This window comes from Trichosurus vulpecula, chromosome 8, assembly GCF_011100635.1.
Source record: "Trichosurus vulpecula isolate mTriVul1 chromosome 8, mTriVul1.pri, whole genome shotgun sequence".
Classification (NCBI taxonomy): domain Eukaryota; kingdom Metazoa; phylum Chordata; class Mammalia; order Diprotodontia; family Phalangeridae; genus Trichosurus; species Trichosurus vulpecula.
Window position 1 is genome coordinate 233919873 of NC_050580.1, and position 27521 is coordinate 233947393.

The window sequence follows — 27521 nt, forward strand, 5'->3', positions numbered from 1 at the left end:
CAGCTGCTTCCCAGATGCTCACAGGCATCTGTAGTTTTGCTTATCAATGTTTGCCCTTCCCAAGCAATGCCCCATGCTCAAGACTTCACTTGCCGTTATCACCAACCCAATCTAACTTTCCTTTGCTTTATGTCATCTCTGCCCAGCTCTATAATTTAGACAGTGATTTTATGAACTAACCCTCAAGGGTATGAATAGCTAATAATTACCTCAAGGAATTATTTCTCCCCAGTATATCTGTGTCATAACAAGAGACTTTTGAAGACTGAATGCTTTAACCTAAAGGAATGAATTGTTAATCATGGAATTTTAAGTACTACAGCAGTCTGGATAGGCAGAAATATTTTTGGATGGAATTCTTTGACTCAACTCTTAAATCCCTCCACAGACTTCTAAGATTCATCTTGTCTGCAGTGACTAGCTTTCTGCTTTGTACTGTGGGCAATCAAATTACCATCCCCATCATTCATCCATTCATTCATCAAACATTTATTGTGTACAGAACACAATGCTAGGATCAGAAATTTAGATAAGACATAGTTCTTGTCCTTAGGAAGCTTGCCATCTATTAAGGGAATGTGGCACAAACCCTATTAACTATAGTACGTAATATTATTTAGTAAGTACATTGGAGAATTATAAAACACAGTGCTTTATGAGGTCCAGGAGGGGTAGTTGTTACTGCAGGGGAGGGAGGGAGAGAGAGAGGATCAAGAAAGGCTTCATAGATGAGGTAGCATTTGTGTTGGGTTTGAAAAGATAGGAATCCAGTGGTTAGGAAGGGGGCAGTATTTTTGGTTTAAGGAATAGCAGAGCAGAGGTACAGAGAGCAGAAAGCATGAGATATATGTGCCAGGAAGCAAGACACAGTCCAATTTCCTGGAGCATTGAGTGTGTGGAGGAGAGTAATATTAGATAAGGTTAGAAAGGTAGGATGGAACTAATCTCACTTCGTGTTTCAGGTCATTGCTCTTAGTTCTGTCATTTCTTGTGGCTTTGAGTTATGCCTGCCCTTCATGTACACTGTCACCTGGAAGATATTTTTAGATTTGATCATATGCCTGACCCTCCGCAGTCTTCCCTTTGCCCAGACGATACAAATTTCACTTCCTCAGATGTCTTATCTGCTGAGCCCTGGTCGTGTTTTGTTCTCTTCTGTCTCTCTTCTATCGGATGACTTGGAGATGGTACACAGCATTTCACTTGAGACAGTACTAGGACAATGTGGTGAGGTCTGACCACCTCCTGGATCATTCACGTCACTACTGCAGAGGGATGCAGCTCAGAATAGCACAGGCCATTTTTTGTGGTCATGTATCACTCCACAAGCTCAAATAGAATGTCATCCCCCTCCAAGACTTTTCTCGGACTTCAAAAAAATGTTTCGTCTCAAAAAGAAATTGCTTCAACTTCAATTATCAATATGTCTAGACAAGTTGGTCTTTTTTAAAGCCAACATGAACTTTTAAATCATTCTTGCCATTGACCCACTGTTTGACTTTGGGAAAACTCCATTATTAATTCATTCAACAGATATTAATTGATTGCCTACTATGTACCCTATAAAAGATTTGAAAAAAACATTAAGGCCCTGCCTCAGCCTCCATAACGTTTTTAAAGTATTTTAAGTATATTAAGTATTTTAATAGTAATAATAATGGCTAGCATTTTTATAGCACTTTAAGGTTTGCAAAGTACTTTATACATTACTTCATATCCTTATGACAACTTTGTAAGCTAGCTCCACATTAACAAAGGAAACTGACGCCAAAAGAGGTTAAATTACTTGCGCAAGGACATGCAGCTAGCAAAGTATGAGACAGGATTTGAAATCAGATCTTCCTGACTCCAGATCCAGCACTCTATCTCCTATACCAGTAGTGTCAAACTCAGATAGAAATGGGGCCCCTAATCTGCATGTAAGGATCTTCTCACGCTGCATATTGACAACACATACATAATATTATCTATCTTATTGCATTTTTATTCATTTTGTTAAATATTTCCCACTTACATTTTAATCTGGTTCAAGCAGCACTAGAAAATGTGGTGAACGACATGTTTGATGCCTGTGAACTATTCCACCTAGCTGTCCAGTAGTTTAATTTCATAACAGTGTAAGGGAAGAACTGGAGACAAGAGTCTAGAAGCAGGAAAGACACCAGACCATCACTGTGATCCTGGTAAAAGGAGATGTCAGGCTGGACCACTGTGGTGGCTATGTGAACAGAGACAAGACACATAGCACATTCAGAAGGAATTTTTGACAGAAATTGGTGAGTCCTTAGTTATATTAAGAGGGGAGAAGTGTCAACAATAGCTTACAAAACTTCATAGAAAATTATGGTTTTACTGATATACAAAGGGAAGTTGGGGGAGGCAGTTAGTTTGGGGGAAAGTATAACGCATTCATTTTGGGATGACTTGAGTCTGAGGTAATAACAGGGTATCCAGCTGAAAAGATAAAAGGCTGGAGCTTGCATGAGAGGTCAAGGAGAATGAAGATTGCCAAAAGATACTTAGATTTGATCGCAAGGAATTCTTTGGAAACTTTTGAGAAAGCAACTTCAATAGTGTGGTGGAGATAGTAAGTGAAGGTTTATTCCTTCAAGAAGTTTGACAGTAAAAGGAAGGAAAAGTAGCTATGTTTATGATTATGATTATTAAAATCAAGCATAGAGGTCAATTATTTTTTTCCATGATGAGGGAGATATACACATCAGAGAGGAAGCAGTCAATAGAGTGAAAAAGATTAACGCTGTTGGAGAAGAAAAGATGCTAGAGACCTGTGGAATAGTACTCTGGATCAGGTCTGTGTGGCACAGTGATTGGGAAATGACACTTTCTATCTATGCAAATATCAAAGAAGAATATGGCCCAATTTTCAGGAAGAATTTTAGCTTTTTACACAGCACGTTTGGTTTGAAATGGCCCATATGCAAAGGGTATCACTCTTTCCTAAGCCTTCCATTCTCCCAACCACTAAGGTTATTTTGTTTTATACCTTTGAAACCCAGAGAGCCAGGGTAGTATAGTGGATTTAAAAGTGGCCTCAGACCCAGGAAGAAGCAGGTTGAAGTCTTGCTTCTGACACTGACTGACTGTGTGACCCAGGACAAATCACTTAGCCTCTCAGTGCACCCAGGCAATTCTCTAAGACTATATAAGTTGCAGTGATGGTGCTGATCATCATTGGTATTTTTCCAATATCTTTAAAATCTTTTTTTCTCAATTAAATGTAAACAAAAATTTTAACAGTTTTTTTTTTAAATTTTGAGTTCCAAATTCCTGTCCTCCCCTCTTTGAGAAGGCAAGCAATTTGGTATAAATTATACCTATGCAGTCATGCAAAACATTTCCACATTGGCCATTGCAAAGGAAAACAGACCAAAAAAAAATCAAGAATAATAAAAGAAGTTAAAAAATGGCCCAATCTGCATTTAGGCTTCATCAGTTCTTTTTCTAGAGGTGGATAGCATTTTTCATAATACGTCCTATAAAATTGTCTTAGATCATTGTATCGTTGAGAATAGCTGAGTCATTTGCAGTTGGTCATCATACAATATTGCTGTTACTGTATGTAATATTCTCCTGGTTTGGCTCATTTCACTTTATATCAGTTCATACAAGTCTTCCCAGGTTTTTCTGAAAAAATCCTGCTTGTCATTTCTTATAGCACAACAGTATTCCATCACAATCACATACCGCAACTTATTCAGCCCCCAATGGATTGGAATCCTCTTAATTTCCAATTCTTTGCCACTACTAAAGGAGTAGCTATAAAAATATAAATATATTTATATATATATATGCATATATAGGTTCTTTTCCTTTTTCTTTGATCTCTTTGTGGTACAGACCTAGTAGTACTTTTCCAGCCTTCTTAAACCATACATCTCCTCCCCACATACTCTGTGATCCAGTGACACTAGCCTCCTTTCTGTTCCTCAAACAAAAAATTCAGTTTTCCAACTCTAGTCATTTTCACTTTCTGTTCCCCATGTCTGGAATGCTCTCCCTCCTGGCTTCCCTGGCTTCTTCAAGTCCCAGCTAAAATCTATCTTCTACAGAAAGCCTTTCCCAGTTTCTCTTAACTCTAGAGCCTTCCCTGTGTTGATTATCTCCAATTCATCCTGTACATAAGTTGTTTGTACATCATTGTTTGCATCTTGTCTTTCTCATTAGGATGAGCTCCTCAAGAACAAGGACTGTCTTTTGGTTGTTTTGTATCCCCAGCACTTAGCACAGTGTCTGGCACATAGTAGACACTAAATAAATGTTTATTGACTGACCGATAGAGGGAGTTTTTCCTTGGGAGCTCCCTTTACCAATTAAATCACAGTTCTGGTTTTTAAAAAATAACCGTTGAAATAGGCTGGATCGAGTTAATATTTTCTTCCATCTCCATTTGCTTCCACCCTTGGAATTCTCAGAAACGCTTCCAGATTTTGTAGGACCATAAGATTTTTCATGGGTAGTCTGGAGATCTTTGACATCTAGGTGGTCTGTAGTCTACATGTCCTGGCAAATTAATGTTAGGATTGTGGTGAATTCCATAATTGGTTTTTAGTTTGGGTTTATCATTTACTAACAATACTAGCAGTATTTTTATGACTCCCTGATGTCATCCATGGGTGAATCAATCATGCAGATTATGTCCTTTCTACCTCTTCTCAATTTGTAGGACCCTTGTCTATGTTTTCCAAAAATTCCTCCAAAGAAGATCTACCTAGTTCACTGTATCCTCCTTTACTGATGAGATTTCATAAAAGCCAAGCATCCTTTCATGGGGCCATTGGTTACATGGCTTATGATGATTTTTAGTTTGGGGTCAATAGCAAATAGGAGTATACATATATACATATATATATATATATATAATATATATAGGGGACTTGTGGGGGTTAATGAGGAATTTCACCCTTCTCAAAGGTGAATTGAAAAGTCAAATAACTACCTGCTTGAGTATATTAATTAACTTTGGGATGGATAGAACCCTAAAGAGAGGAGAATAGATGAAAAATGCCAACTTAGAGAACAATGGTTCAACTTTACACACTCTTTTATCACTGCCAAAGCACTTTTTCAGAACAATATTATAAAGTAGATAGTGCAAGTGTTATCCTCATTTCCTATGTGAGGAAACTGAGGCAAAGAGTCATAAAGTGACTTGCTCATAGTCATGAGGCTAATAGCATTCAGGACTTCTGACTTTGAGGTCAGGGCCCTTTTCCCCACTCACAATGTTCTGCCCCTAAACATGACCTGCATGCACCTTGTGCTTGCTCCTTCTGTGTTGAATTGTGTGAGTGGAAAGGGGGAATTTGTGGCAATTCACTGACTCATGAATCTGACAACAGAGAAGGTAAAAAGATAGTGTCAGCTTGTGAGCCTAATTATTCCCAAATAATTTCAGACAACATGTATTTCCCCAAAGGGAAAGGGAACTGGGGGCAAATCATAGGTTGTGTTTCCTTGCTGTCGTAACAAAAATGTAGCCATCCCTCATCAGGGCCCCACTGACATGGCTATATGGGTAACAAGATTAGCTGACCATTGGAGTTCACCTAAGGTCCTGCTGGTTTGTCTCCATGGGCTTATTGCTATTTAGAGAATGCAATATGGTGTGGCAAAAAGAACTTGGGGTTATAAGACTTGAGTCCATCAGGTATGTGGCACAGTGGACAGGGTGCTGGCTGGGCATGGAGTTAAGAAGACAATTTCAAATCCTGCCTCAGTCACTTATTAGCTATGTGACCCTAGACAAGTTAACTTGACCTCTCTGGGCCTCAGTTTCCTCTCTTGAGGTCATCAGAATAAGGAGGCTGAATTCAATGCCTCCAGATCCTGAGTTCTGACTTTGATGCTCATTATTTTTGTGGTTGTTCAGTCATTCAGTCATGTCTGACTGTACATGACCCTGTGACCATACTGTCCATAGGGTTTTCTTGGCAAAGAAACTGGAGTGATTCACCATTTCCTTCTCCAGTGGATCAAGACAAACAGGTGAAATGACTCAATTAAGATCACACATCTAACAAATGTCTGCAGTCAGATTTGAACTCAGGTTTTCCAGGCCTGGCATTCTATCTACTGAGCTATTTAGCTGTCCTTGATGCTCACTAGCTGTGCAATATTAAGCAAATTATTTCAGCTCTCAGTACATCAGTTTTGCCACCAATGGGGGGGGGCAGAGGTGGTACTAATACTTACATTATTTACCTACTAGGGTTATAGTAGGAATCAAATGAGATACAATATGTGAAAGTCTTTTGTGTAAAGCAACCATATAAACCTATGCTAGTATTCCTTCTCTAAAGCCTTTGGCCTCACCATTAAGACTTCCTGGGAATATCTAGTTTATGGTCATCCTAATTTGGCTTCTTGTCAATAGATTTCTTTTTATGCCTTAGTAGGAAGAGACTGTGTTACAGCAACCCCAGTTCTCATTCCCCATGGGGAATTGCAAGGCAGTATAGGCAGGAGCCAGAGAATGTGTGTGGACCCAGGTGCAACAAAGAAAGCTGCAGTCCCAGGAGAAGAGAAACTGGTTGAAACAGTGATGGGATGAATGGGACTGCTCTATGTAAAGGCATGGTTTTCCTTCTATAGGAGGAGGAGAAAATATGTTGGTTTGTTAATACTAAAAATAGCCCAGTTAAAATCCTTTTGGTCCCTGGATTTTGGAAGGAAGACTTCCAAAAAAGGGTACATTTCATTAGATGAAAAGATTGAGGCATAGATAATTGAAGTAGGTGACATATGATGGTATTGTGAGTGTGTGCATTGGTGGAGTGGTGAGGGGAGAAGAGGTGGGAAGTGTAGAGAACTCAGAAGTTCCAGAGCAGGAGGAAAAAAGGAGGAAGAGATAGAAGATGATAGAGTAGTGGAGAAATAGGAGTAGGAACAAGGAGAGAAAGAGTAGGAGAAAGTGGAGATGTTGAAGAAGGCAGAAGATAAGGGGGTGGCAAATAAGAAAGAGAAGGAAGTGATGAAGAGGAGGAGAAAGAAGAGGAAAGGGGATAGGGCTCCTTGATGTGCCTATAAATCACCAGTGAACAGTTATAGCACACCCATGTGAGGGTTAAACACAGCACAATAAATCAGCTGACAACCAAAGAGTCCAGATGGTAACTTAAAATAAATTTTAAAAAACAAACACTTTATTGTCACTCATTGTTGAAAATACAGTACCATGTGTGTGAGTGTCACTTGTTTCCTCCACACTCCCCTATTGATAAGAGTCAGACTTTTGTCTCCCTAACTTTTACTTGCCCGACTTCCTTTCTTGGGTTATTCTGTGCTGACATTCCCAGTAGACCTTCAAGCCCCAAGAAACTGTATCACCAGTTTCATAGCTTGGAAGGAGCTGGCAAGGGCTCTGTAGAATCAGAAGAGGGTCAGGACTTTAAATTTTTTTCTCCATCTCTAATCCAATACAGGCAATTGAGGTCAGAGATCCTTAGATTTGCCAGAAACAAGGACTCCCCACCCACTGATTCTCCCCAATCTGGTTTGTTAAAAAAAATTCCCCCTGTTAATGCTAACTTACTATTTATCCTCCCCTTCAAGGTTTACTACAGGTTGTGGTAGAACTAAAGGGTCAAATGACCTAATCTTTGACACTAATTCATCCAATTTCTATTGAATACTTCCAAAGATGGAGAGGCTACTACACCATAAGGCAGCCCATTCCAATGTTGGGAAAGTCTAAGAATTCAAAAGGTCTTTGTTACAGTGAGCTGAAATGAGGTGTAGAGTAATAAGCACTGGATTTGGAGCCAGAAAATCTAGTTTTGATTTCTGGTTCTGTCATGTCCATTACTTTGAGCAAGTTCTGTCATTTCTTTGGACTTGTTTCCTCCTCTATAACATGATGTGGTTAGACTATACAAGCTTCTAAGAACTTTTCTGGCTCTGGACTCTTATTTGCATGTGATCCTTTATACATGTACTATAAGGCTTCTTTGATAAGTCTCCCTCTGTAACAGTAAACTCTCATTCATCAAACATCTTTGTTTTAACCTCAGGCCCTTTCATCCTTGAACCCAACATGCTGCAGTCCATGCTGTTGACCCAACACACACAGTCACTAAACACTCTCATACACCTTTCTAACTTATCTTCACTTCTCCTTTTTATCTTTCTCACTACTGTCCTTGTCTTCCTGGCTGCCAACCAAGTAAGAAGAACTGGAAAGGAGCCAGGTGGATGAGGAGCAATTGGCTTTAAAATCAAACTGATCACTAGATCTGAGCTATGGAAAGCAGCAGAGACAGGGTGGGGTGGGGTGGGCAGGACAGCTGGCTGAGTGAAAAGTAAAAATATGAGACCATCTGCTGTCACCTTGATGTGTTATTATGAAAAAGAGTAACTGAATCAGTCTTGGAGGAGAAAGAGCATGGAGGGAATGTCCCAGTCTGGACTAGGAAACAGAAGCCCTGGGTTCTAGTACCAGTTTGCCACTGACTAATGGTATGAGAAATCTCTGGGACTCTATTTCCTACAAAATGAAGGAGTTGGGTTACATGGTCTCTAAGATCCTTTCCTGACTTAACATTGTGGAGGAAATGTGGGGTGGTATAAAAGGGCTGGATTTGAAGTCAAGAAAGATCTGGGGTCAAATCCCACCATCTTTACCATGTAGCCATGAAAAATCACCTAAGTTTGCTGACCCTCAGTTTCCCTATCTGTGAAATTGGGATAATAATACCTGTAGTACCTACCTCATAGTGTTGCTGTGAGGTTCAAGTGAGATAAATAGATGCAAAGTGCTTTACAAACTTTAACTTACTATATTAATGTAAGTTATTATTATTCTAAAATTCTCTTAGTCTTTCCTGTAGTTGGCAGGATAGGGGCTAGAAACTTCTTGGCTGCCTCTCATATATTTTATTTTTAAACATTTCTCATCACCTCCAAGGTCATTCTGAGATTTGCACAGCCTCAGCAATCCATCATTCCCCAACCTTACCCTCATCAGGGTATTGGAGGAAGACTACACAAAGAGGAGGATTCCTAACTAATCATTACATCATATATAATTTTTATGAGTGGAGACAGAAGGATTGGGAAGTTGAGGGTGAGGAGAGAAGAGGGGATCTAAGAGAAAGTTATGAGAGCAGTGGGAGTCAGTCCTAAGGAAATTCATGGACATCTTGTCAGTTTGTTTTCCTAGTGACATAAGCATCAGAATTCTGGACTACCGGATTTCCTCTCTACTGAGTGGCAGTTAGTCCTCTATGTAATACTACGTTTTTACTTGATTGTAGGTTGGGATGCTGAGAGTTGACTTGACCTTTCCCTACTGCTGAGTATTCTAGTGGATCATGAGTAGAAATGAGAAAATATGCTTGTGTACAGGCAGGGATAGAGATAAAGAAAAGAAAGGGTGTGAGAGAGAGCAAGCCAGGTAGGGCAGGATTGTTATTTGCCCTTATGTCGAGGGTATTCACTTCCCACATTGAGCATGGGGATCAGAAGGCCCAGGAGCCATCTCTTTCCGAAGACCTCCTGCAGATTCTTCCTCCAGGGCCGGGCACGAACCACCATCCCCTTCCGCACCTGGTGTCGGGTCTGTCCCCTGAGCACCAACAGAAGTTGATGGCAGCAGAAGCCAGCACAAGCCAGTCCAATCCCAAACCAGAGGTATAGCATGAGGATGACGAACATTTCAGAACCAAGGACAGCTCCTGGTTGGGGGTGGGGCACAGCAAGGAGGAGCAGGGAAAAAAGGAGAGAGAAGAGAACATTTTATACACCCAGACCACGTACAGAAACATTACCCATTCATGCATTTCCGCCAGGAGATTAATGAGACCGAAGCTACATTTTGAAGCAACTGCAGACAGAGCTGCAGCAAGGGGAGAAAAGAAATGAACTGCCCTAACTTTTTTTTTTTTCCTGTGCTGCTGCTGTTTATCAGGGTCACAGGAAGGGAGGGCCAGGAGGATGAACGGGAGAGAGAATAGAAACAGTGGTTTATAAAGGTAAGAGATCCATTATACTTTTCATTTAGGGAACATGAAAAAGAATACTTGGTATTTCTATGGAGCTGTATCATTACTTCCCTCCTTTCTATCTCTCAGCTGGGAACAAGAAGAAGAAAATTTTTATATCAGGGCAGAGGAACAAGATTATGGCATTAAAGGACAAAACAGGAAGTCTGTCACTAGATGGTTGCCAATTTATAAGGCAGATGAGTTAACTGGGACAGAATGATGACTCTAGACTGTGATCTAGTGGAAAGAGAAATAGTTTCAGACCCAGAAGATCTTGTTTCAAATCCTGCCTCTGCTATTTCCTAGCTTAAACAAATCACTTCATCTCTTTGGCTCTCAGTTTCCTCATTTTGTCAAACAAGAGCATTTGGTCAAGGGTATCTTTAAGGGCCCTTTCAATTCTAACCTTCTGTGACAGAATTGCCAAGAATAAGTCACAGGATTGGCTCTAAGAATACTCACCTCAGGAATGATTAAAAGTCATTAAAGAATTGACAGCAGGGTGAACAGAGCACTCATCTTAGACTCCTCAACCTGAATGGCTCCCAAAACTAACTAGTATATCTTCCTGCCTGTAAGTGAGATCATACTTGAACCAACCCAGATAGGTCTATCCCATTCTGCAGTTTTTCCATGAAGGAATAGTCTAGACTTGTCAGCCTTCTAACCTCAATATATTTTGCTGTATCCCAATTAACTCATGAAGTGGGAAGTTTTCTGAAGATAGGAACCTTTTTTTGGTCAAGGTTCACATTTAACTCAAACCAAAGAAGTTTGGGTCAAGGCAACTTCAACTGAAACTGACTCATGTGAGCATATTTTATCAGCTTAGCTGTTCTTTGAGCTTGAGGGGGACATGAAAGCAATTTTCAAACAACTCAGGTTGAGAGGGAAACTAGCCAGTTTTTAGCTCTAGTTCTACTTTCAATTCTCCCTAATCATGGTCACACATTTATTTTACAGCTGTGAAAAGCATGTCTGAAGGAACATGTACTTCAGTACAGTGGCTTAAGTTAAATTCCAAATCCCCAAACATAATTGTCCCTACTCTGCCCTGCTCTTTTGGGATCTGATGGGCTATTTAGGTATGCCTGTGTCCTTTGAATTACTATTCTTTAAGGCCAAATTCAACTGCCCTCTCCTTCATGAAGGCAAAACAGTGCAGTGGATAGAGCATTATTTGGAGTCAGAGGACCTTTGTTCAAGTCTAGTCTCTATCATTCATTGTTTGTGTGACTCTGAGTAGCTTAACCTCCCTAGGACTTCATTTTATCCTCTGTAACATGATGCAACTTTGCTAGATAATTTCAAAAGTCTCTATATTCCTAATAGAAAAATCTATACCCCTAATTTTTCCTTATCCCTCCATCAGTAACAACCTTTCCCCCTTTAGATTTTATATGCATTGTGTTTGTAACTTTCATTTATTATTTTGTATTACAGGTATTTTGAATGTGTCATGCCCTGCTACTAAACCATACATTTCTCACTTCATTTGAGTTGGAAACATGTCTTGTTTGAGTTTTGCATCTCCACCAGTGCCTTAAAACAGTTCTGTCCTCTATAGATATTTAATAAATGTTTCTTAAATCGAGTTGCTCTAAGTCCACCCAAATAGTGAATGTGATGGCCATAAGAATAGAGTCCAGGAGCTGTCTTTTATTGCCTTCTTTCTCTCTATGAGATACTACTGTCTCCTGAAATGATTTTAAGGTGACAGCCATCAGGAACCTTATAAGCTATTCTTGGTTTTGAATTCCAAATTCCATTCCATAATTCCAATTACATCCCCTTTCCCTCTCCTTGCTGGTTGAAATATTCCCTAGCCCCATAGACTTCAGTTCACTCATTACTTTAGATCGCGCCTTTTTAAATCCAGGTGAGGCCTGTTGAAAGGGGTGTTATCTGGCCAGGCAAGGAAGAAACAGGAGTGGGTTAGGGCTTCCTCACTAGCATTTTTATCTCACTCACATTCCCAGGAGCATTGGTGATTGTCCTTCTTTTTTTTTGCAAAGTCAGAGTAAATAAGTCCAAATGCCCAGGAGGCTGAGACTTCAGTTCAGCTGGCATTTCAAAGAATCACCTTCTGCCAGCATGGCACGGGGAGGGGAAAAAGGACCAGGATAGTTTGGGGTTTTTTAAGCCATCCCTCTGACCCATTTCTTCTCCTGTCACTTCTGGTTATTATTGGTTGTCCACAAGCCAAGAAAGAAACACAACACGTGCCTTTAGGATCCCCCACAGCATCGCTTCAGTCAGGGCTCAAGAAAGGTGGACTGGAAAGAGTTACCCTCATGGGGTGGGAAAGATGGAGAGGAGAAATGTCTCAACAATTAGAGTAGACCCACATGCATAGTCTGACTTTGTCTTTTCTTGCTGTTCAGTGAGAGATCCAGGGACAAGTCATGACAAGACAGAGCCATTTACCACAGGATTTTATCTAGGGATACAGCCTAGTGATAATTCAAGCATGGAACAGAGAAGATGTTATTGTCTCTACCCCTAGGATGCAGTGTCTACAAGCTGGGGCCTGTTTTCTTTCTAGGTGTTTGAACTGTCTACACCTATTGCCTCTGCTCCTTCTAATGTTTAATTTTAACACTGGTATTTCATAGAATCATAAAATCTTAAGAGTTAGACATTTGAATCCCACTACCTGGCCAAAGCAGAATTTTTCCTCTAATAATGCCTGGCAGATGATACTCATCTAGACCTGGCTTACACCTTTCAAGTGACAGGAAGCTCATTACCTCCCAAAAAGCCTGTTCCATTTTTGGACTGCTTTAAATGTTAGAAAGTTCTCTGGCACCCTTCTTCTGAAGAGCTCTAGGCACTCTATCTTATTTATCATAGCTTGCCAGGAGAAGGTCAGGTTATGTCATCCCCATTCTGAAGAAATGAGAAATCCGAGGTTGAGAGAAATGAAGCGAACTTGCTCTCTCAGTCACACAGCAAATTAAGCTCCTTAGGATCACAGATTTAGTTTGACTAGCTTCACCTCTTTATTTGGTAGATGAGGAAACCAAAGCCCATAGGAGTCAGTTAAATTGCCCAAGAGCACACAGATTGAGAGTGGCAGAGTCAGGATTCAAACCCAGGTCCTCTGATTCCAAATCTAATGCTCTCTCTACTGTGCCAAGCTGTGGAAATGTTGAGTAAGATTTTGACATTTATATCTAACAAGGTGGCATATCCACTCAGCAATGCCACTTCTCTAGTTTTTACAAAGGGATACTTGAGCCCGTTCTGGATTTTCTAGACTTTCTCAGAGGCTGGGGACAGGTGGGTAGGAATAGGTGTGGCCTTAAGTCTTTGGACTGAAAGATATTGGAGGAGAAAGAAATGACTGAAGGGACAGGAAGGAGGTGATAATGGACAACCTGAGTAGAAGTTATGTGCCTCAGTGAGTTGGGCAGGGGGTATGGGTGTAGAAGGTAGGAAGACACCTTTAGGAAGGTTTAGAAAGAGATAAAGGAGTGATTAGCAAAAAGAGGGAAGGAAGAATGAGGTAGTACAGTAGTACTTGGCATCAGAAGTTGCACCTGTATGACCTTTTGGGTATTAAAACTTTTAGGTATTTAACAATTTAACCTCTTGAACAATTTCTTCATAAAATAGATATTATAATTTTATAAAGAAAATAGAGATAATAATAAAGCAGCTAAGCCGTGTAATGGATAGAGCACCCAGCCCTAGAGTCAGGAAGACCTGAGTTCAAATCCAGCAACAGACACTTAATAGCTTTGTGACCCTGGGCAAGTCACTTAACCCTGTTTGCCTCAGTTTCCTCATCTGTAAAATGAGCTGGAGAAGGAAATGGCAAACCACCCCAATATCTTTGCCAAGAAACCCCCAAATAGGGCCAGAAAGAGTCAGACATGACTGAAACAACTGAACAGCAACAAAATTATCTATCCCCCAGTAATGTTGTGAACAAAGTTCTTTGTTAACTGTAAAGTGCCATATGGGTGTTCTCAGGATGAGAGAGGGAGCAAAAAGACAAAAAGCCTTTGCCCGTTCTCCATGGATAGAGTGGAGTCTGGGAATTGAGCAGACCATAGGCTCATATGTAATTCATCTGTAAGTGAAGCTCTGTGTTGGTCACCAGGCCATTTTCTGGGTATCCACAGTTATGCATAGAATTCTTCTATCAACTTAAAACAAGGGGCTTCTTTTTGTCCCCTTCCTCCTCCCAATCTGAGTAAATTTTGAATAGACTTCAGGCTACACTCTGGAGTGGTTCCCAGACTTGTTCTTATCATTAATAGAGACTTATTTAAGGATTCTTTCTTTATAATAGTCTATTTTAAATTATTAAACTACTTTGGAAAGTTTAATAGCAGTTCCATGGCTTTCTATACTCCACCCCATCCCATCTACCCCAATCATACCCTCCACTGAATTCACTTCCACTCCCACTCTACCCCTGATATTTTGTTAGCAGCCACACTGCATGAGATCAATGATTCCAAGACCCTTCCCTAGAACCTCTTTTTCTTCTGCTTCAGAAACCCAGAGGCTCTGAGTTCTAGAAAGCCTAGTACCAGCTAAAAGGTACCAGACTTGGAGTCAAAAGACTTTTCCTCAAATCCTAGTTCTGACACTTATTAGCTTCGTGAATATGGGCAAATTATTTAAACTCCCTTAATCTCAATTTCCTCATTCATAAGATGGGCATGATATCTTTATAAATGACTTCACAGCACAGCAGTGAGGACAGTGTTTTGTAGATCTGAGAGTACTGCATAGTGAGTTATTACTGTTATCCTAATACTTGTTCATCAATGACCTGTTGGTGCAATCCCCAGCACTAAAAATTTCTTAGGATTCAGCTACATGTCAGCTAACCAAGATTAGTGATTCTCTATGTAGTTACTAGAAAGGAGCAAATGGGTCTTTGACCCATTATTCTAACATCTGCAGGGGGCATGCTTTCTTCTGGAGTTGATATGCTATCTCTCCACAACTGTCACCCAGCTATATGGGGTGCAACCATCCCCAGCCAATACCCCAAGGGTCCTGTCATTGTTGTGCCTTTCTCTTGGTGTTACCAAAATAAGAGTAGCCCCACAGGGACAGGACTACACCCTCTGGGAGATGGGCCGCCCTGTACACCCCCATGAAATTATATTCTGCGCCAACACTCCTCTACTCCCACCAACTCAACCAAATTTGCTCCAGTGAAATTTTGCTCTAGTAATTCCGTTGCCTGGGAAGAGCTATACTTCAGAAAGTTATATCCACCATACTATGACCAAAATGATACCTTGTGAGGAGCAAAGTGGTTTTAAAATTTTCCCTTTGTGTCCATACACCCCCTACCTCTCAGTCTAGCTCCTCCCCCACATGATCGTCATTCCAAAAAGCAAGTGGGGCCAAAAATGCCATTCTCTGTCTTCCTTTGACTGATTCTTCTAGAAGGGAGGGAGAAGTATGGGATGTAGGTAGTGGTATGGAGTTCATTACCAACCTCCCTTGCAGAATCAACTAAAGAAGTACATATGAATAGATTTCAAACTGCACCTTATAGGTGGTATTTCTAGAGATAAAATTAGTTGAATACTCTGCATGGGGAAGGCTATGGACAGAGGGCTGGCTCTGCTTCCCTATATTTCTGTATTCACAGGTAGTCATCAGCAGGTATGATACAGGAGGCTACCAGATCTATGATTCAGTAGACCTAAACTCTTTCATGGTGACAAGGACTTCATTTATTCCTATTAACCTACTTTCATATCTAAAATGCATATGCCCTTATCCCTATCACCCAGCCCAGTTTGAGGTGAGGGACAGTGAGGATTTAGGATTGAACAGACCTTTTCCAGGGATTTCTTTAGAAAAGGTGGCTGTTTCCCTGAAGTTTTTAGTCCTTTCTTGCCATAAACAGGTTAAGGATTTGAAAGCTTTGTGTTAGAAAGGACCATCTAGCCCAGGGGTTCTTAACCTTTCTTGTGACATAGACTCCTCAGGCAATCTGGTTTAGCCTATGGTCCCCTTCTCAGAATAATATTTCTAAATGTATAAAATAAAATACAAGATTACATAAATGCATAAAATAAAAAGGATCACAAAGAAAACCAAGAATTATATGGGAAAATAAAGATGTCACTTTTTCCATCCAAATTCACAGACTCCCTGAAATCTGTCTGTGAACCCCAGGCTAAGATCACATAATCTAGTCCAGTCCTCTTTTAGATGAGGAAAGTAGTGTCCAAGGAGAGAACAAGACTTGCCCAAGGTCACACAGTCAGTAAGGAGCATTCTCACTTTCCAGGGGAGCTCTCATTGTTTTTCAATTTGAGTCCATGGCTTTCTTCCTTCCCCTCTCTTCAGAAGTCAGTGATAGAAAACAAAAAAAATGCAGGGACTAAATTCCAAGACTAGGCAAAAGCTGTAGGAGTTGCCACCACAAGTCAGATCTACTTAGGTCACTTAGAGTGGTCACTTGGGCAGTGTTGCACAGGGTGTCCCAAAAGCCTTAGGGGTGTTCTAAACTACTCAAGCTTAATACTGCACTAAGACTTTTGGGACACCCTGAATCTGCTCTCTAAAATGCTTCTACCATCCAATCAAGCCCAGCCCAGAAGAGCACCAGATGGTGATGGGGGAGTGAAAGTGGGGAAGATTTGAGAAATGGAAATCTACACTTGGGGTTGTTCCCACAGGAGGGTAGTGGAAAGGCAGCTAGATGTAAGGGTCAGAGGACCTGGGTTCAAATTCCAGCTCTTCTACCTAATACTTAGGTGATGTTAAACAAGTTGCTTAACCTCTCTTATCCTTAGTTTCTTTCTCTGAAAAACAAGGGAATTGCATTTAGTGCAACCCCAGGCAGAGCTCTGAGATCAGATACAGTAATAAATCTATGAGTCTGTGATTTAACCTTTGCTAGGCAATCTCTTTTTCATTTATATTTTCTTAGAATCTGGGGGCAGGCAGGTTCATGAATCTTCTGTTTTATAGGTCTGTGTGTAGGAACAAAAAGTAGGTAGAACAGTATAATGGATAGAGCATCAGACATGAAGTCAAGAAGACTAGGGTTCAAACCCAGCCTCTGACATTTTATCAGTTAGTCACTGAATGTCTCAAAGCTAAAAAGCTAAGTCACAGACAGGTCAAAATCTGTGATCTGCCTCAATGAAGAGAATTCACTCATGGGTAAAATCACAACTCCTGACATATTAATAATACTATACTTTAAGGATCCAAGATTACATCAATATGGGTGTCTCCTCTGCCAGGATAAATCACAATCCCTCTCTTCCCTTGGAAATAATCTTCATGAGGTACTGTGGCCAAAAATTCATCCCCTTGTGGCCAACCTGGTCATGAGACTCTTTCACATTAAGTAGATTGATCCTCAGACAATGGACACATAGTCCATCATCGGGTGTGGACTCAGAGACTCTCCAGGTTGCAGGAGCTACCAGAACTCATGCTCCAGGGACATAGCCTTCCCAGAGTCACCTCCAGACAGTAAAGAGGGAACTTAATGAACCAGTGTGAAAGGATCCAGCTGACTCAAATGGTTACAAATCTCTGGGAAAACAAAAAAATCCTAGAAAGTAGTTATTCATGATTGCTAGGTAGAACATTCATACAGAACCTGAAAGTTTACAAAATGTGTTATTGATATCACTTCAACATGAGGAGGTAGCTGCTATTTTTAATCCCCATTTTACAGACAAGAGAACTGAAGCAGACAACAAGTTAAGTGATCTGCTCAAGGTCACACAGCTAGTTTGAGGTCACTTGGGTCTTCCTACTTCATGTCCAGCATTCTATCCACTGGGCCACCTATTAATAACATACTTATATGGCATCTTATGCTTACAAAATACTTTCTTCACAATAACCTTTTAAGGCAGGCAGTGCAAATATTTTTATTCCTATTTTGCATGTGAGGAAACTGAGGCACAAAGGTTCAGCAACTCTAAGTGACTTGTCCAAGGTCACATAGCCAGTGAAAAAGAGGCAGGAAGAAACAGGAAAGAGAAAGTAAAGACAATAAGAGTAATCCCATCTCTGTGTCACCTTGGACTTGTCACTTCATTCCTCATGGTCTCACAAAATGAGAGGGCTTGGCTTGGTGGTCCTCAATTCCCTTACAGCTCTAAGATTCTATGATGATGATGTTGATAATCATGTTAGTGGTGGTAGCTGTGACCTTGAGATTGGTCACTGTTATCAGGCCAACTTACCTGAGAAAAATTGGCTGATGGAGTGAGGCAGGAGCGTAAGGAAGGCCAGAGGGTGGGCAAAAGAAATGGAGAGTACGGCAGAGATGTAGGCCACTCCAGCCACCATGGAATAGAGACAAGCCAAGGATGTATAGAGGCAAAACATGATGAAGTTTCGCATGTTTCTGCTCCCGATGCAGTTTCCTGTGAAGAAACAGTGATGGTCGTGTCTCAGGGTCACCCTAGCACAGAGCCTGCAAAAGTGGGTGCTCTGTGAGGAGGATGAGGCCTTCCTGCTTGCCTCTGGCCACTCAGAAGGGGTGCCCACTCCTTTAGCCCCTGCATTCTTTCGGGTGCCCAGATCTTCAGGTGAGTTCTGAATCACCAAGATGTAGTTGCCCAGAGCATTAGCAGAAAGGAAGAGGAAGAGAGCCCCATGTAGCAGAGCCGGAGAGAAGAGAGGGGTGATTGTGGGGTCCTTGAACATGTTGGGGAGGAAGAGGAAGAGCTGCAGGACGAAGGTCACCAGGGAGATGCACAAGAAGTAGACTGGGGCTACCACATTAAGCAACCTGAGAATGAGCATCCTAGATTACATTCCTGCAGAGTAGAGGGAGAGGAGAGGAGAGAGATGTCACTGCCTTAAAGAGAGACACGGATTCAGACTGGCTTCTCCCGAAGGAGAGAGACCTTCCACCCTCCCTGCCTTCCTTACCCCTCCTCCCCACATACCCCACTCCACACACTTTCACTTTGCATCTTTACGTCTCCTGTTCCCACTCCCAACCTGTCTAATAAGCCCCCAAACACAGTACCCAGGATCTTCCCTTCCACACCACACCAGTCTTTGCCACTGCCCTCCCTCCTCAGTAAGTGACCTGGACTCCTTGATCTTCGAAATCTTCCTCAGCTCTTCGCCTGGCTGGAAGACAGAAGCAGTCTGGGAAACTAGTCCCTGGTCTCTCCTGTGGCCAGCTGCCTCTCTACCTTCCTGGATACCAGTGCCCCCCGCCCCCTTCCCACATATACTGATGCCCGTGTCATACACAGGCAGCTGGATGTCTACACGTGGGGGGTTGGGGGGCGGGGCGGAGAGAGAGAGAGGCTAATGAGGGGTGGGTTTAGAGAGCTAGAGATACAAGGCTGGCTTTCTAATCCTCCTCAACAGAAATTCAAACCAGGTCTCCAGTTTTTATCTGTTCAAGTCATGGATCTGAAACTGACCTCCACCACTGCCCCGGGAGCAGTAACCTTAGGAGGAGCGGGGAGAGCAGGGATTGTAAAGGGGGGAGGGACGGGAACAGAAGAAAACGTACCAATTCCCCGCCTGAAAGTCCTGCTTCAAAGCTCCCCTATAGGCAGTGTGCTGGGACTTCCCGGGCAGTCATAGAGCTCCTCAGAGTGTGTGTGTGTGTGTGTGTGTGTATGTGTGTGTGTGTGGCGGGGAGTGTGTGTGTGTGTGTGTGTGTGTGTGTGTGTGTGTGTGTGTACGTGTGTGTGTACACCCATCCGCAGCCACTTGGGGAAAAAAATCAATTAAAATCAATTTACATACACAAATAAACACACAGGCACACATACCAAAAGCCCTCTCCGGAATATCTCTAGCGACAGGTCTCAGTCAGATCCATCACCCCAAGCTGCTGTATATGGCTCTTTCTTTGCAAAAATGCATTTCTGTGTCAGGCGAGGAAATTAAAATGCCCCTTTGGCTCCCGCCCGCTTCCCCCTCACCCCACTTCAAGAACTCAAACAATCAACACCAAGCAGCTAACCCTTTCGCTGCCAGGAGGCTCGGTGCTGCGCGCTGCTGGCGGATTCTCTTCCGGACAATTAACAACACAGAGATGCTCGGGTGTCCTCTCCCTCCCTTTGACTATTCCGCCAAACTTCAGAAAAAGGAGATAAAAGACCCTAGGTTTCTGTGGAAACTTTTCTTGGGGCTAAAAGGGACCGGGCCTTCCTAGCACACCAAGGAAAAGTTCTGGGTCCAAGCGCCAGGGGTTAGCCCCTTTCTCTGGGAAGGGATAATGGGTGCAATCACCTTGAAGTCCCCTTGTTCCACAGGAGCCTTTGGGATGGCTATTGTTGATTGTGGCCGTTGGCTGTTACCTGGACTGGATGCCATTCACAGCTAGCTGGGCTCATGCTTCGGAAGCTCGGGGACCTCTCCCTAGAGCTCCACCGAAGCCTAAGAGCACTCAGGCGCCCTGAGTCTGGGATTGGGAGGAATCTAAGGGGATTTGGGCATGAGCAGACGGGGAAAGAAGCCGCTGTCTTCTCAATATAACATAGGGGAGGAGGTAGAGGTGCATGTGTGTGGAACGGAGGGGAGCCCCCTCCAGGGCATAGGCAAAGCTCCCCACCCTAGAGGAGCCCTCTGGCTCAAGCTCAGGGCTGGAAAACTGTCTTTCCCGCGCCAGTCGCAAGGGGGGCTAGGGAGCCTCTTCCAGACTAGCCGACGAAGTCGGTGGGGGGCTAAGCGTCAGGGGTTGGGCGAGACAGAGGGGGAGTGAAAGAAGCCTTTCCTGACCCTCAGCCGGAGGCTGGCGCCGGGTGGGAGAGCGGCACAGCCCCGCCCTATAGTTTGGGGGCGCGTCTGAGCTGAGTGGAGCTGTCCTTTCAGCACCCTCTGTTTTAAGGAAGCCTCTGCCCCTCCCTGCACCCGGCAGCGCGAGGGGGCAGCAGCAGAGCTTTAGGCGAGAGGGAAGCAGCGGGAGGGCTCAGCGAGAGCGCCTGGCAAGGGAGCTTTGGGCTGCTACGTGCAGTCTGGGCCGCCCGCAATATGCACTTCCACCACCTCCTGGGGTGCTAAGAGACTGCTTCTCCCGCCTCCACTGCCGCAGGAGGTTAAGAAAATGGACTCACTGAACCTTTGCAGGCGACAAGAGGAGTGAAGCGACTCGAACTGGAAGAGGAGCCCTTTTGACTCGGGCGCTCTCGGAAAGGCTGCAAACTTGTGGCCTTTTTCTTTTTTTTTTTCCCTCTCTCTCTCTCCCCCTCCTCCTTTGCTGTCAGCCTCCTCGCGGTTCGGGGATTGGGCAGGTAGTGGCAGGGGGTGTTGGAGAAGAGAGAACTGGCGGCGGCTGTCCTCCTACTCGGGCGCCAGAGAGTGGGTGCTAGGAGGCGACTGTGATGGTAGCTAGGGTCCTTGGCTATCTCCGCCCCCACAGTTTCCTCAAAGGAGGCGTGCTCCCGCCACCCCATTCACCACTGTGGAGTTACAGACCCTTTTTCAGGCCCACAGAGTAGCCTTGGGGAGGCGCCTCTAGGGAGCTACGTAGCTTTAGTCGTCCAGTTCAGCCTGGCTAGGAAGCTCTGCCTGAGGTTTGAATTAAACCTTGATGAGGTTTCTCCAAACAACTCCATTCTGCCCTCTCACCACCCGAAGAGTAATCTGCCCATTCCCATAGTTGCCCAGAGAGATGACCCAGAACTGAATATTCAGCCTTCCTCTCTCCCAGCATTGCCAAGGAGCCCCAAGGCGACATCCTGAATTGGGAGGGGGGAGAAACAGAGAAGCTTCTCTGCGTGTACTGGGAGTTCTGGGCTTAACCCCTCATTGGTATTTTCTCTTCCTATCTCCCTCCCTTCCCCCTTCTGTGATTCAGCCAGTCTGAAGGGGGGTAGCTGACAGCAACAAGAGGGAACTGATGTCGGGTCTGTGTGGGATAGAGGTAAATTTGGATCCAAAAAATGAGGGAGGTGTCTCAGTGGCAGCATGTAGGACTGTCTGTACACCATTTGCCTCCAGTTGGCTGGACCTTCTCAGACTCAATTACTCTCCTTTAAGTGAAGACCAAAAATAAAAGAAAACAAAGCAAAAACAGTAACAACAAAAAACTAGCTTACTGTTTTCTTGGGTTGACTAATTAAAAGGAGAGCAATCCCTTAAAGCTAATGCCATATGCTTATCAGTTCAGCCTCTATTTTTAAACCTTCAAACAGTATTTTCTCCATATTTTAGTAGCTTACATCAAATTAATGAAAGGGAATCAGGGACCAAGAAACATTTTCATGCCCTGAAAAGGTCTTAGAAACAAATGAATAATATGAAAGGGATTATTAGTCTCTCTGAACCAGAGAGCACCATAGGCTAGTGTGTCAATGAAGGTTACAGCAGAAGAATGACTTTTCCCATTTAAAAAAAGGCAGTTTGGTGGCAAGGTAATGGCAATTTAGGCCTTTCACAAGTGCTCTTTCTGGCTCTTATGTTCTTGATGTTGCTGCTGGCTGCATCTGTAACCATAGCTGCTTTACACGTGCAGTTTTAGTGGAAAGTCTCCAGTCTTTAAATACCTTAAGAGTTAGCCAGCTTTTCTAATTTTATTTTGTGTAGGGGTGTATAGTGGGAAGGTGTGTGTATGTGGGGTGGTAGACAAAGAGAGGTCTGTATCTATGTGGGAAGGTACGTCTGAGTGTGCAGTAGGGTGTATACAGCATGAAAGATGTGTGAGGCCAGAGAGAAGAGGAGGTCTGACCTCTCCTTTGAAAACTGAAATAGCAAAAACAAGTCATTTGCTTCTCTAAATCATTTAATAGCAGAAAAACAGTAAAGTTTTTTATCTAGAATCAGAGATTTTCTTTGCTATTTCTTTTCTGCTGCTACTTCCTTGTCCTCCCCTCCCCCTACTTTAAAATACATCTTATGGAGGGCAACATGACCAAATGTGGTTTCCTCCAGAACTGGTATTTATCCATTGGCAAAATCAATGCAGAGTTTAGTCTTCAAAGCTCACTTAGATTCTCCTCTCCAGATGGAGAGGATTGTGGGATTTTATTGCAAGTATTCACCTCTCTTTAGTACAAAGTAAACTGGTGCTCTGCTCCCTGACACTGTTCTATTTAAAGGCCCCACAAAAATGCCCATCAAAGGAGAGCATGTTAAAGGTAGCATGTTTTACTAAATGATCCAAATAATTTCACATCAGTGAGCTCAAGTATGCTCATGGAAACTACTGTCTGAGGTCACTTAGATCCTTAGGTCTATTAAATAAATGTGAAACAGCCACAAAGAGATTACAGTGGCCAAAGAGTTCACAGCTGGTAGAAAGTCCACCAAAAGGCTCTCAAAAAGGGGTGCCAGGAAAATGGAGCAGCTACCAGAATGTGGCATGAGAAGCTATGGTTAGTAAGTATGGGATTTGCCCAAATCTTGCCTAACCCAAAGTGATTCTGTCTATGCACAAGTGTTAGGCCTCTTTTGCTCCTGTTAAACTTCACTCCCTTCAGTCTGATAGATATATGTGTCCATGATTTGTCTTTGTCCCCCATTGCTTATTACTTGGTATTTTAAATGTTTTTTTTTCCACCTAACATTGGTGTTACTCTTACTTGGGAGACAATGTGGTATTGTGGAGAGTGGGCTAAATTTAGAACCTGGGTTCCAATTTCCTCCTGCCACTTATTACCTGTCTGTCCTTGGGTAAGATACTGGACCTCTTTGGGCTTCAGTTTCTTCATTTGTAAAATGAGGGAGTTGGACTAGGTGACTGCTAAGGTTCCTTATAACTCTAAATCTATGCTCTTGATTCCATAACTAGTCTTTATCTTTCCAAAGGGCAGAGGCAATTTTATTCATCTTTGTGTCCCTTCTCACCCCAATGCTTAGAACTGTGCTTCATACAATGTAGATATTCAATGATCACTTGATTATGGAATCAGTTCTGGAACTGGAAAAAAACCTAAGAGGCCATATCATCCAGTCCCCTCATTTTACAGATGAGAACACTGGGTCCAAGAAAGGTTAAATGTCCTACTCAAAGTCATAGAGTCAGTAAGTGGCAATTGCTTGATAAGCTAAGTGGCTCCAGTCTTGCTGGATGAGTACAGAAGTTTTATTTCATGCCCTTTAAGCTAATCAACCCCTAAATCTTGTCTCCAGTGATTTTCTTTTCCACCCACTTCAGCCCCATTGTGTAAAGTCTAATGATGGTCTATTTCTCTATAACCCTACATGCTAGGCCCTCAAACTTCAGTGCTAGAAGGTGATTTTAAGAGGATAATTACAAAACCACAATGTCATCTTACAACCTTACAGTCAAGACATGTCACCTCATGGTTGTCCCAAGAGACAAAAACCCAGATAGCAGCTTATTGTCTACAAGGCACATTACCCAAGGTATGTGGCATAATTCTTGCTATTTGCCTGTCATATGAACAAAATAATTTCACCTCAAAGTAGAAATCATCCCATTTTCCTCAAATTCCTACATTAAAAAAAGAGAGAGAAACTCTATAGAGAGTGGCTTCTCTCTCATGTTTGAAACCCACACACATATGTCTGTCTGGTCTTGGTTTTCAAAAAGTTATTTGGATGTTCAAAATCCTCAGACACAAGCAGCATAATTCTAACCTGTTGTAGTGGTATTTTTTTATTCTGAATTCACCATTTCTTGATTAAATACAGTGAAGACATGCTGAGAAGTAAAGTTTCTCTCTGCACAGGAACTAATGCTGTCTTCCCATAAATAATTGTAACTTCAATATAATTCTCCTAATCACCAAGATCAGATTTTGAAAACTCATAGAGAGCTCCAACTCCTCAGAATTAATTGAGGGATATGATAATGTTCTTTCCAAACCCATTAGGGTCAAGTTAGGATGGGGTCTGCCCTAGACTGGGGCTAGAATGCCCACAACTTGCTAGCTGAGACATCTTGAGTCATCATCTTGTCTGAGAAGCCTTCTTCCCACCACTACCACACACACACACACACACACACACACACACACACACTTAGGGAAAAGTTATGTTGGTTATTTAGGAGTTTGGAGCTCTCTGTGGGTGTCTGGTTGGTTACATAGAACCAGAGATTCATTGCTGGAGAATGAGATGCTGAGCAAGGGGCCAGAGGCAAGAAATAGATTTCTAGAACTGAAGTATCAGAGTTTTAGGGACAACAGAAACATCTTTGTAAACCTTAAAGCATTATGGACATGTATTGTTATTGTTATTAGTCTGTTCCAGTTATTTCATTCGTGAAGGGAATTCCCACTGTGGAAAAACTTCCTCTACCAATACAGACTGATAACTGTCCTGCAACTTAGAAAAGAATTGCCTGGAGCATTTAAGTAACCTGCCCAGGACCATACAGTCACTAGGTGTCAGAGGTGAAACTTGAATACAGATCTTTCTAACTCCCAGAGCTTGAGGTTCAAGCAAAGAGATGTGTCCTGGGGTTAGAGAGATACCAGCAGAATAGGGAGGATATAGATTCAATCTAAAGTCCAAGATAATTTGCCTCATTCAGTTTTTTGTGGGCAAGAGTATACATTTATGCCGAGGTTCCCGAGCCCTCTGCCAACCAGCAACACTAAATGAGCTGCAGTGGGATAGCTATCTCAGCATTATCCTCAGAGACAACATGCTGTTTCTAAGGCCCTCAGGGGTAGTATTTCTCTCTCTCTGTTCTCCAGGAATTCAGTCTAAAAGCTACAGATCTACTTCCCTTTAAGCCAATTTGATAGAGAGAAAAGATAAATTAAGGAATAATTATTCACTTTACTTTAACAAAATGTTTTTTTTCCAAAAACATTTGCTGCCCAATTTTTTTATCATCTAAGACAATTTAGGGTTCATATAATGTGATTTAATTGACAAAAATCTGATTTATACTCAACTTTTCAGGAAAATATTTGTTACCAAAAAGCAAGGCACAAGTAAAACTTGTATCTATAGGTATGCATTTTTTCTAATCCTTTGGAAGTTACAAATGTCTGCAGTACTGAGCTATAAGGACAAGGAAAAGCAATGGTGTAAGTCATCATCTTGACAGGCAAATCAAGCCTCCAGCTTATGGAGAGTTGTTAAGGTAGAAGCAGTGCTTCTGAATACCAAGAACCACTCTCTAGACAGGTTATCCAATCTTTATCATCAAGAGCTGTGATTGATGAGTCAGGGTGGAAATCTTTACTCTTCTCACAAATGCCCCCATTGGAGTGCTTAGGAATAAGGAAGAAAGAATAAGATCTTTCACCAATTAGCAGTGGCTTCTAGGGAGCTCTTAGCAAGTGCATCATAAGGATGCCTGTGAACTAGCATGAAACTGTGCTCTAAGATTAATTGGCACTTTCGTTGTCAAAGGGTACATGACAGAGACAGTGAGAGAAAAAAAGATTAAGTACGTAGCCCCTGGCCTGAGTCTAATCGTCCTGAGGCTGCCCAATATGTTCTGATTTACCTTAGTTTGGGACTTCATCTTGTCAGGAATCCATCAGATGGGTCATATTGAAGGTCAGTTGTTGTGAGGATACACTCCAGCATCCTACCCAAAATAACAGCTTCCCTTGGGTTCTGTAACCCACCTTCAAGAAGACTTGCCCCAATGGGGGAAATATGTCCCAAAGATTTTGACCCTTTAATGCTTTTTAACAATGACATAGACTTGGGAGCAATCTGAAGGCTAGAATTCTGTCACACTCTGGTCTGTAATCCTGAATCCACAAACTACAACCACTGTCTTGGTCTTCTCATCCAGGGACTCCTCTATTTGTCTTCTCCCTTCTACACACATTCAGATCCAAGTGGGCTTTGTAGAGGTTTATTTACAAAGCCCAGGGAATACTTTATCTTTAAATAATACAAAGGTACCAGGAATTTTAGGGCAGTTAGAGTGTCAGGCCTGGATTCAGGAAGACTCATTTTCCTGAGTTCAAATCTGTCCTCAGACACTAGCTGTGTGACCCTAGGCAAGTCACTTAACCCTGTTTGCCTCAGTTTCCTTATCTGTAAAATGAGCTGGAGAAGGAAATGGCAAATCACTCCAGTATCTTTGCCAAGAAAACCCCACATGTGGTTATGAAGAGTTGGACGTGACTTAACAACAACAACCAGAAATTTTTGAGTGCTAAAAGAAAACAATCTACCCAATACAATAACTGAAGTTTTCATAAACTTATTTAATTACCCTAACTGTAATGTGGTGCAGTGGAGAGCGTCTGGTGAGAGTTACCATTACATAATAGATAGAGGATAGAAGTTGGCATCAGAAAAATCTTGGCTTGAATCATGACCCAGAAATTTATTAGTCATATGAAAATGGGCCAATCACGTAACTTCTATGAATCTCAGTTTCTTCATCTGTAAGATAAGGATGAAAAGAAGAGAATCTTTCTCATGGGGTCATGAAGATCAAATTAGATAATAGCATAAAGCATTTTACAGATCTTAAAGAACTATATAAATATCAGGTTGGTCTTATTATTAGTGGTGGTGGTAGTATAATCGTAGTAGTAGTATACTGTGTAAGAGGTAGCTACGTGGCACAGTGAGTAGAGCACCAGCTCTGGAGTCAGGAGGACCTGAGTTCAAATCCAGCCTCAGACACTTGACACACTTAAT

At 42.3% G+C, this 27521-nt stretch overlaps 1 protein-coding gene across 1 annotated transcript; it reads right to left on the minus strand.

Moving 5' to 3' along the window:
- Window positions 1-7137: 7137 nt before the first annotated feature.
- Window positions 7138-19125, minus strand: ZDHHC22 (zinc finger DHHC-type palmitoyltransferase 22). The gene is made up of 3 exons (XM_036735692.1): window positions 19057-19125; window positions 18200-18778; window positions 7138-9692 (listed from the first exon to the last, which is right to left on the minus strand). Exons 2-3 carry the CDS (start codon window positions 18762-18764, stop codon window positions 9427-9429), a joined length of 831 nt encoding a protein of 276 aa, XP_036591587.1. The 5' UTR covers window positions 18765-18778; window positions 19057-19125; the 3' UTR covers window positions 7138-9426.
- Window positions 19126-27521: the final 8396 nt, after the last annotated feature.